Source organism: Hyperolius riggenbachi, chromosome 6 (genome assembly GCF_040937935.1).
Source record: "Hyperolius riggenbachi isolate aHypRig1 chromosome 6, aHypRig1.pri, whole genome shotgun sequence".
NCBI classification, from domain to species: domain Eukaryota; kingdom Metazoa; phylum Chordata; class Amphibia; order Anura; family Hyperoliidae; genus Hyperolius; species Hyperolius riggenbachi.
Genome location: NC_090651.1, coordinates 352,540,733 through 352,550,795, shown reverse-complemented (window position 1 = coordinate 352,550,795; position 10,063 = coordinate 352,540,733). Strand labels below are relative to the sequence as shown.

Below are 10,063 nucleotides of genomic sequence, written 5' to 3'. Positions count from 1 at the left end.
TGGTGAGGAACCGTAAAACTAAGAGGTTAAAGGACATGGCATGACCTGGCTTGACCTTTCATGGGAAGTTGGGGGTGTAGGGGTCTACCAGCTGGGGTTCATGTTTTACAGGAAGTGATTTGAAAAGGAATTTGCATTCCTCTTTGTACAGGTCAAGCGTTGACTGTAGCCCATGACTGTGCCCCAGCAGAGGTCATCTGCTTGGTCACCTGTTGGACTAAACAGCTGGGAGAAGAATTAAGTACACTTCAGATGGGGAATAAACTCAACTCCGACACATTTAAATGTGGATTTATTTACATAGATGTTTCATGGTGTTTATTGGCTTTGTCTATGTACACTCAGATGTTGATCAGTAAAATCTGTTACGGACGGCTTCCTTGCTTTTTACATTCAGAGCTTTAGCATTTTGGCGTAACCAGTCTTTTCGTTAGTGGTTTTTGCATGAAATCAAACAAGTTATTCTTTGGTTGTACATTTGATGAAAACAGATTTGGGACACAATTTCTAGAAGCACCCCATGCAGGAGACCAGGACCTGCTCTGCTTGGGTGGCTTTGATGTCCATGTCCAGACCACCAAGCTGTTGGGCAAAGTTGTTGTTTTAGCCTGTGTGCCAGGAGGGGGGAAATGTTGGGCGGCCGGACACTGAACCAGACTGTGGCCCATTCACTGTAGCATGAGGTAGGACTTCTCCTCATCGGTCTCTTCAGAACAGGACAACTGAAAGAACTGTTAAGATGGAGGTCATCAGCGTGACGGAGGCTTTGTAACTGTGGCTGGAACTGCTGGACCTGCAGTGGTTCTGGTTCTGGCCAACGCAGGAGGCGTATCCCATGACGTGGGGAATGTAATTTTGCTCATGGACGCCGTGCAGGAGGTGAGCCATTGGCCCCTTGGCAAATATGGCGACGTCTTCTCCACCGTGGGTTTCCTGCCGGAGGGGAACAGCAGATTGGGCCAGGTAGCTGTTGTGAGCTGGAACAGAGACCATATTAATGTCATATTAGGAAAGTGTTTCAGATGTGGATGGAAGCCGAAAGTTTTGAATCTGGATATTATTTATTGGCTAATTGTATAAGAGTAAGCAAGCTTTTGGCTGTGCAGCCTTTGTTACTTAAATCCTGTTTGCTTAAAGGGCTCTGAGCTCTGCATAAAATCACAATTTGGATTTACCTGGGGCTTCCTCCTGCCCCCCACCCATCAGTGTGGACAATCTCTTCATACGGTTCATGGTTTAACTTACTGAAGTCCACAGTGGAGACGTTCTCTCGGCTGCTGTTCACAAGCTTGTAGCCAGGGCCGTTGCCATAAAGGATGGCTGTAAATGGTTTCTGGTCGATATCGCTGAGCGTTGGGGCCAAACCTGTAATATACAAAATTGGGGAAAAGTCAGTAAATATTTCCTGGTAATAACATGAAGGCCATTGTTGGCACTGCCTGCATAGCTCTACTGTTCACAATATAAATGTCAGGTAGTGATCAAGATATTCTTCCATTGCCCTTTATGAAGCAAGGTGTCATCTCAGGCCATTCTCCCTTCACCCTACAGAGGAGCATATGTTCCAGTGCATCTTGTGGAGGAGGATCGCTGGCAAGACCTGGTCCCCGGGCTCTGAGTGGGACAAAAGCTCTTCAGCCGACCAACCCATATGGACTAATCGGCAAGAATCTCAGGTGAGATTATTCCACGGTTGGCTGACCAGTTTTCTCAAATTGTCTATTGAGTGCGCTCTCCCCCCTCCCCTTCCTTTTAACCCCTTGTCCTTTACAGATAGCATCACCCTGTGCGGGGCAAGGTGCTAGCTCTGGCCATTCTCCTTTCACCCTGTGTGGGGCAAGCTGCCATCTCTGGCCATTCTCCTTTCACCCTGTGTGGGGCAAGCTGCCATCTCTGGCCATTCTCCCTTCACCCTGTGCGGACAGTGCGGGGCAAGGGGCCAGCTCTGGCCAATCTCCCTTCACCCTGTGCGGGGCAAGGGGCCAGCTCTGGCCAATGTCCCTTCACCCTGTGCGGGGCAAGGGGCCAGCTCTGGCCAATCTCCCTTCACCCTGTGCGGGGCAAGGGGCCAGCTCTGGCCAATCTCCCTTCACCCTGTGCGGGGCAAGGGGCCAGCTCTGGCCAATCTCCCTTCACCCTGTGCGGGGCAAGGGGCCAGCTCTGGCCAATCTCCCTTCACCCTGTGCGGGGCAAGGGGCCAGCTCTGGCCAATCTCCCTTCACCCTGTGTGGGGCAAGCTGCCATCTCTGGCCATTCTCCCTTCACCCTGTGCGGGGCAAGGGGCCATCTATAGAGAAGTCTCATAGACTGAAGGGTGTCTTATTCACACCAGAGTTTATGTACTGAATTGCTGAAATGTGGTCACAGCAGAGCTACAATTTCAGCTGAAATTACTACCTTCTGTTACTGAAATATTCCTCCTTACCCAAAGAAAATTTATTTAACACCATGTTTACAGATTACAACCTAAATTGGTAATGTCTGGACCATACCAACATCTTGTGGTTTGTGTAGTCTTTTATTTGAAGTGGCATGCTCTTTTGAAATATTATACGGCATACTCTGATGCATTGTGCAACCACTGCCGATCATTGCTCTGATGGACTGGGACACATACTGGCTTTCTTGGACCTTCGCAAGGTCATCTGGCTGTAGGAATGACTCCTCTTGGGGTTTTAACATTCCTTCTGTTACGTCATAATGGATCTAGTTGAGATGTAAATTCCACGCTGATTTGCAAACTAGAAGCGGGCCAACCGCACTGGTACTATTTCAGGTTGCATTTGAATTATGTGATTTGTACCTAATTTACCTTTTTTACTTCGAGGAACTGTCGCGAAAATTTAAAACACATACAAATAAGTGATTTCTCCCAGAGTAAAATGAGCCATACATTACTTTTCTCATATGTTGCTGTCACTTACAGTAGGTAGTAGAAATCTGACATTACCAACAGTTTTTGGATTAGCCCAACTTCTCATGGGGGGGGGGGGGGGGGGGTTCTCTGGGTTTTCTTTTTTTGTAAAGCACTTGTCAATGGCAGTTGCTCAGTCCAACTGCCAAAATTGTGTAGCGAGCAGGGAGGCTGGTCAACATCTTAAAGTAAATCTTTTTTTCAGAGAATGTCTTTATAACGAATAAAGGCCATGCTGAGAATCCCCCATGAAGAGATGGACTAGTCCAACACCTGTCAGTAATGGCAGATTTCTACTACCTACTGTAAGTGACAGCAACCTAGGAGAAAAGTAATTTATGGCTCATTTTACTCTGGAAGAAACGTACTTCTTATTTGTATGTTTTAAATTTTTAAGATTTTCGTGACCGTTCCTCTTTAACCTCTTGCCGACCGCGTCACGCCGGTAGGCGTGGCCGCGGCGGTAGCCCCAGGACCGCCTAACGCCAATTGGCGTAAAGTCCTGGGGCTCTGTTTTGCAGGAGATCGCACGCAGGCTGCGCGCGCATCTCCTGTTTGGGGGGCGGAGCTCCTGTTTGGGCGGCGTGATCGCCGTCTATTTACTCTGTGCAGTGCTGCGATCAGCAGCAGCGCTGCACTGGGGACAACCGTGTGACACTGCTGTCCCCCTGGGGGACAAGAGAGCGATCGGCTATCATAGGCAGAAGCCTATGACAGCCGATCGCCGTAATTGGCCGGCTGTGGGGAGGGAGGGAGCGAGGGAGGGAAGGGATTTAAAGGAAGAGGGTTTTTTTTTTTTAAATGGCAACACAAATATTTATTAAAAAAAATAAACATGGGGGGAGCGATCAGACCCCACCAACAGAGAGCTCTGTTGGTGGGGAGAAAAGGGGGGAATCACTCGTGTGCTATGTTGTGCGGCCCTGCAGCTTGGCCTTAAAGCTGCAGTGGCCTTTTAAACTAAAAATTGCCTGGTCACTAGGGGGGTTTAGCCCTGCAGTCCTCAAGAGGTTAATATAGTGTAGTTAGCAGAACCCCCCCCCCTCCCCCGCCCAAAAAAAAACTTAAATAAAAACAGATTGTAATGCACAGTGCTGCGCCTTTAGTTAATGCAGCTGCTAGACCTAGATGGGGTTGCACCAAAAAACCCCTACGCTTGTAAAATAAAATACTGGGTCAGCGCTAGTTAAATAGTAAATACTACTTTATTCAATTAATCAGTGCAGTAGATCTAGTACAATAAAACTAACAATTGGCTACCCCTCTGTGACGTCACGACCTACAGAGAGGGAGGAGGTGTGGTCCGCTTGCACGGAGATCCAAGAGCGCTGCATATTGACAAACACCCGAACGCCGCCTGACCCACACCAGAGCCGGGCTGGATTGCCCGACGTTACCGCTTTTCTCTGTCAGGAAGTCCGAGACTCTCCTGTACAGCCCCCGGCCGGGGCTTACGGGATTGCGCGGCTCCGGAATTCACCATCATGACACCTCATTACCTGCATAATTAACATATCTTTGATATAGTGCGCGCACCACATTTTTATATTTTACATTTTTATAGTTTCACGTTAATTTTTAATTACAAATTTTAATTTTTGATTCTTTATGTAAGATCTCTACTGATCATTTCTCGCTTTTCCTACTGCAGTAGGGTAGTGGGTGGGATTAGCGCGTGTTTGTGAGTGTAGCGGAAGTATTGTCTATACATTGGGCTGATATACCTGGACATTTTATTGTACTAGATCTACTGCACTGATTCATTGAATAAAGCAATATTTACTATTTAACTAGCGCTGACTCAGTATTTATATTCTATTTTAGTAAAAACACTGTTAAAAATACCAAAAATGCTGTTTCCGCGATGGGTGTAGCCTCCGAATGTGAAGACGTGGGAGTGATCAGCTGTAACCACAGTCAATGTGTCATCAGTAGAGGTCATCTCACCAGCCAGGCCAATCGCAATGTCCATTTGGATGGCCTCATGGAGGGCTTGTTTAGCTTTTCCTTCATGATGTCCGTGGTCTATACGTCCACCTGAGGAACAGAGAGAAAGCATGACCAGTTGTTTTAAAGATCTCCTTCCTGTTTCCTGGTCTCTAAGATCTCTTTGCATCATTATTGTGGGTGTGCATCATGCATACAATAAGTCGCATCGGAGAACTGACTACCTGGTGTAGTTTGACCCACTTAACCTTCCTGGCGGTTCTTTAATTCTGCCAAATAGGCAAAAATACATTTCTTTTTTTTAATTTTTTTGTTTTTTTTTGTTTCATGTAAAGCTACCAGAGTGGTAGCTACATGAAACACTAGAGGGCGCATGTGTCCCTCTAATGCGATCGTCGCCGGCATCAATAGCAAACAGGGGAACGCGTATATAACGCGCTCCCCTGTTTGGCTTCTCCTGTCGCCATGGCGATGATCGGAATGATGTCATGGACGTCAGCCAACGTCCTGACGTCAGACACCTCCGATCCAGCCCATAGCGCTGCCTGGAAGTCATTGGTCCGGGCAGCGCAGGGCTCTGGTGGGGGGGGCTCTTCTGCCGCTGCGTGCGGACGATCGCCGCAGAGCGGCGGCAATCAAGCTGGACGTGCGGCTATCAAAGTGCTAGCTGCGCGTACAGCACTTTGAATGAGGCAAATCGCCCCACCAGGGGCTGAGATATCCTCTGCGGCGGAGCCTTACCCCGAGCTCAGCTTGGGGTTACCACTAAGAGGGTTAATATTCCTGACATATTTGACACTTTTAGCTGTAGCTTTTTGGTACAGCAGTGTCCATTTCATTTGTACCAGCATATGTATGTATGTATGTGTGTATGTATGTGTGTATATGTGTATATATGTATATATTTCTCACCCTTCTTAATTTTCACATGACAAATCCCCTGATTATAAAACCAGCAGTCATTAGAGTTGTATAAACCGGTATACCAGATAGTACAGGGGCTAATAGGCTAGGTAGGAGTTAAAACTGAACTGGAAAAAACATTTCTCCCCCCCCCCCCCCCCCCCCCCCCTCTTCTTTACCTTGTCACTAACTTAACTCCTCCTCCCACCACCTCCCCAAAAAACAAAAATCTATTTTAATGAATGCTGCTTTTTGCTATAGCAGCAATTGTTCCTTTTAAACAAGTGCACGAGTATGCACAGCGGCTTTCAATCTTGGACATACGGTAGATACTAACTACATCCATGAACCTATAGGAGCACTCTTTTAAACGTAGAGTCTACATTAAGGCTGCTCTCACATTAAGACGTTACAGGCGCACGTTAGAGCAGCCTGTAACACAGCCCACCGCACAGCAATGAAAAATCAATGGGCTGTTCACAGTGCCCACGTTGCGTTACATTGTAATGCTGCACGTTTAAAGAAAGTGCTGCATGCTGTGCGTTATACGCGGCTAAGCCGGCTGTTTGCACATGCGCAGTAATGTTGGAGGAGGAGGTCTCCCCTCCTCCTCCGCGGCCAGCCACATGGCTAATATTCACTGCACTCAGTGACGTGCAGTGTTTACTTCCTGGAGCGGCCGCTCTGTGCGGCGATTTGTCGGCCGGATCACGTGGTCTCCATCTCGCAGCACAAAAAAGCCGCACCAAAAGCTGCATAATGCAGCTCTAGGTAGCGTCCGCCTCCAACACCACCAGGCGTTATGTTAGGGGCACGTTATGCGACCTATAATGTCCCCTAAAACGCAACGTCCTGGTGGGAAAGAGGCCTCAAAAAAAGCTGACTATGTACTAATATGTACAATGGTCCAGAAAGATTGCTTTGGTTGACTGGCTTAGACATGTATGAAGGCCACATGTTTCTGTGTAGAGGACTCTGAGCTGTGTTTATGGTAATAAAGCCTTCTCAAGGCTCCCCTCTGGACATTTGTAGATATTTTGCTAAACTTGGTGACCTCAACAAAAGGCTTGTGACCTTTGGCAGCTGTCCAGTCACCCAGCTGACATCCTGTTAGATTACAATCTAACTGAAGTTCTCCTTGACCACATCCACATATGGGGTGTTCTGTGAGTCAGTGATTTCTGGAAAGTTGTGACTTATCTATTGCCATGATTCCTTTGTGTAGGCCAGAAGAGATACTTGCCTTCCACCAGAAGGAAAAAGCCTTTTGGATTCTTCTTCAGAATGTTGATGGCAACTTTCACCATCTCTGGCAAGGAGGGGTCCATTGTTTTGTTTCTTTCCAACTCATATAACATATCGCTGGGTTCAAAGAGACCTGGAATAAAAAAGAAATCCCTGTTAATCGGACTTCAGGGCTGGGACCCACTAGGGTGTTTTAGGCAGCGTTTTGGGACTGCTGACAATGGCTGGGGGGTCCCAAAATGCTTTGCCAATGAGTGAGCAATGGGGAACTCACTAGTGCAATTATCAGGGGTAATCGCAATCACAGGACATGCAGCATTATGAGCACGTTTGCGTTCAATGCAAAGTATAGAAGCGCGGCAATTTTTAAAGCGCAGCAGTGGGTTGGGTCCTAGTGGGTTCCAGACCTTACAGGCAGGTAGTGCAGCTTTCACTTGGCAAAGGCGAACTAAAACTGACTTTGAAATGCAATAAAATGTCATTTTCTTCTGTGTATTGGTTTAACTCCTTCCTGAATGCCTAACACAGATGAGCGTCGGGAAGGTGGCAGCCCCACGACCGCTTAACGCCGAAAGGCGTCAAAGGCTTTGGTCCTTAAAGTGAACCAGAGACTAAGCACACCTCATGTATTTTACCATATATATCAGTGGGAAAATTAGAGAAAACGCCTACCTTGCTTTCTGTATCATTCTGCACTGCACAGACTGCTTCTAATCAGCCCTGATAAAATCCCCGACTGAGCATTGTCTGGCTTTGCTCAGGAATCCTTATAGCTGAGTCTGTGTTCTCTGATATCTTTTCAAGCTCAAGCCTGCCACCTTCTGGCTCTGCTATAATGACTCAGTTATGATTCCTGAGCAAAGCCAGACTGAATGCTCAGTCGAAGATTTTATCAGGGCTGCCTAAAAGGCAGGCTGAGCAGTGAAGGATGAAACAAAGAGCAGGGTAGGTGTTTTCTCTAATGTTCCCATATAGGTATATATGTATGGTAAAATACATGAGGGTGCTTCATCTCTGGTTCACTTTAAAAGGGTTAAAAGTGGTTTCCAGGATGGATGGAGGCAGAACTAATGGTCCTCAGAGACCAGCACTAAACCTCATATAAAAGCAGTATGCTATTGGGTTAGCCACTCACCTAGAACATAGTCAACATCTTGTGGCTTCAGGGACGTCAACTGATCTCTGTTCCCAAACATAGTGAGCTTTCTGCAAATACACACAAAGGCAATGTGATGCCGGCTTTAGTTTAATAAATGAAAACCATGTTTATCTGCAGTCTGGTTAAAAGTAAAGCTAGACTCCAGCTGAGCAACAGATTATACAGTGGCAAATACATATGTGAACTGTAGCAAAAATATTCTGCTTTATCTAGTCTTTTTAGTAGCACCCCTTTCCATACTGTAAAGCCAGTGTTACATAGAACTGTAGCTTCCTGACACATTCATAGCATGACTGGGAGGTTTGGGAACTTGAAATTCTGTTTCATGTTTGAAGTCATAACTACGGATGAGCTCTGGGGAGTTGAAACCATTGCGAGTATAATCACAAAAAATTGGAAAATTACACTGTTTCAAATACCCTGTTCCATTCTGTCAATGTGAAAATAGGCTTCAGAAACAAGAATTTTTGGCCTATAGTTGATGTCAACAAAATGGCCGCCAGGGATTCCCTGGTCCCGCAAAGGCCACACTATAGTGGCAGAACAAGCGTTATTTCACAAGAATGGTAGGTCCAGGAGACCAGGGCTGCCTTGGTCCCCACAGTCCATGTGGAAAAACTGCTAGTTCTGCCGCTAACCTGGATGGCAGAGATTCCCCCAGCGGCCATCTTGTTAGTGTCACTGTTTAATGAAAATTCTTGTTTCAGAAGCCATTTTTCACTTTCCTAAGAATTGTGGTAACACTGTGTTTGCTGAAAATTCTTGTTTCTAAATCCAATTTTCACCATAGATGCTGAAAATTCTTGGTTTCAAAGCCAGTTTTCGCATTGTCATTCACATTGATTTCAATAGAAAATGCCTTCGAAACAGGAAAATCGGTACACAAAATTTGTGATTCGTCTGCAGAATACCGAATTTTGAGAATCTGAAATTGGTTGTTCCGATAAACCCTAGACATGACTTCCTCTTTAGTTGACCGAAGCCCGTAACTGAACTAACCGAAGTCATTATCCAGTTTTCACCTCAAGCAATAACTCCATCTTGATGCCGATAGCGAGTTTCTGATCTCAAGTTAAACCAATGTCTCCTATGCTAACCCCTAACCCTCCTTGTCCCAGAACCTATCCCTAACCAATAGCCATGTTCAATCAGATGCTAACTTTGAGTTGATACAGCTTTTAATTTAGTAGCTTGGAATCTTGATTAGTCCAATTCCACGCTGTATAATTTTGCTTAAAATTAACATAATTTTGCAGGAACTAGACAATAGCTTCTCTCTGACAATGTTTACTAAATGGTGCTCACCTTCCATCCTATAACATGCATGACTAACTCCAACCCTAAAGGGCTGAGGTCATCTCACAATTTTGTGGCACAACTGAAATTGATGGGGATGTGAAAGGTGTGGTTTATGAAGTAGAACTCGTTTTATCCATTTCTCAATCCATCCTAAACAACTGGCTTGCTTGTTATGGCTCTCAAGGGCTGGAGCTAAGAAATCACTGATCCCAAGCATCCCAAGTCTGTTGCAGTTTAACCCACTTGGCAATCCAGACCTTGTTTCCCACTTATGGACCAGAGAAGTTTTGACAGTTTAGCTATGTCCTTATTTAATCAGAAAGAACTTTATCCCTACTTATGACACAGAAATGAAATATATATTTTTTTTCAAGACAAACTAGGCTTTCATTGTATGCCATTTGTTTCCCTCAATTTTGTTTTCTATGAATGTTAATGAGAAAACAATATAAAAAGTAGAAAAAACACATTTTGTCAGTCCTTACCAATTCCAGTTTAAAAATAACGGATCAGTGAATAATGGCGCACAGCACCTATGCAGAAAAATGGTGCCGCATTAAAACGATACGCTTATCGCTATTTATCGTTAGTACTGC

General features: G+C 45.7%; 1 protein-coding gene across 1 annotated transcript in view; it reads right to left on the bottom strand.

Annotated features, from left to right (window-relative positions):
* Nucleotides 1–275: 275 nt before the first annotated feature.
* The window catches only part of ALPL (alkaline phosphatase, biomineralization associated), a 32,193-nt gene continuing 22,405 nt past the window's right edge, over nucleotides 276–10,063 (bottom strand). Inside the window, 6 exon segments of the mRNA XM_068241687.1 lie at nucleotides 276–977; nucleotides 1,246–1,365; nucleotides 4,760–4,951; nucleotides 7,008–7,142; nucleotides 8,145–8,196; nucleotides 8,198–8,215. Of these exon segments, the coding sequence (XP_068097788.1) occupies nucleotides 709–977; nucleotides 1,246–1,365; nucleotides 4,760–4,951; nucleotides 7,008–7,142; nucleotides 8,145–8,196; nucleotides 8,198–8,215 (786 nt within the window). The 3' untranslated portion in view covers nucleotides 276–708.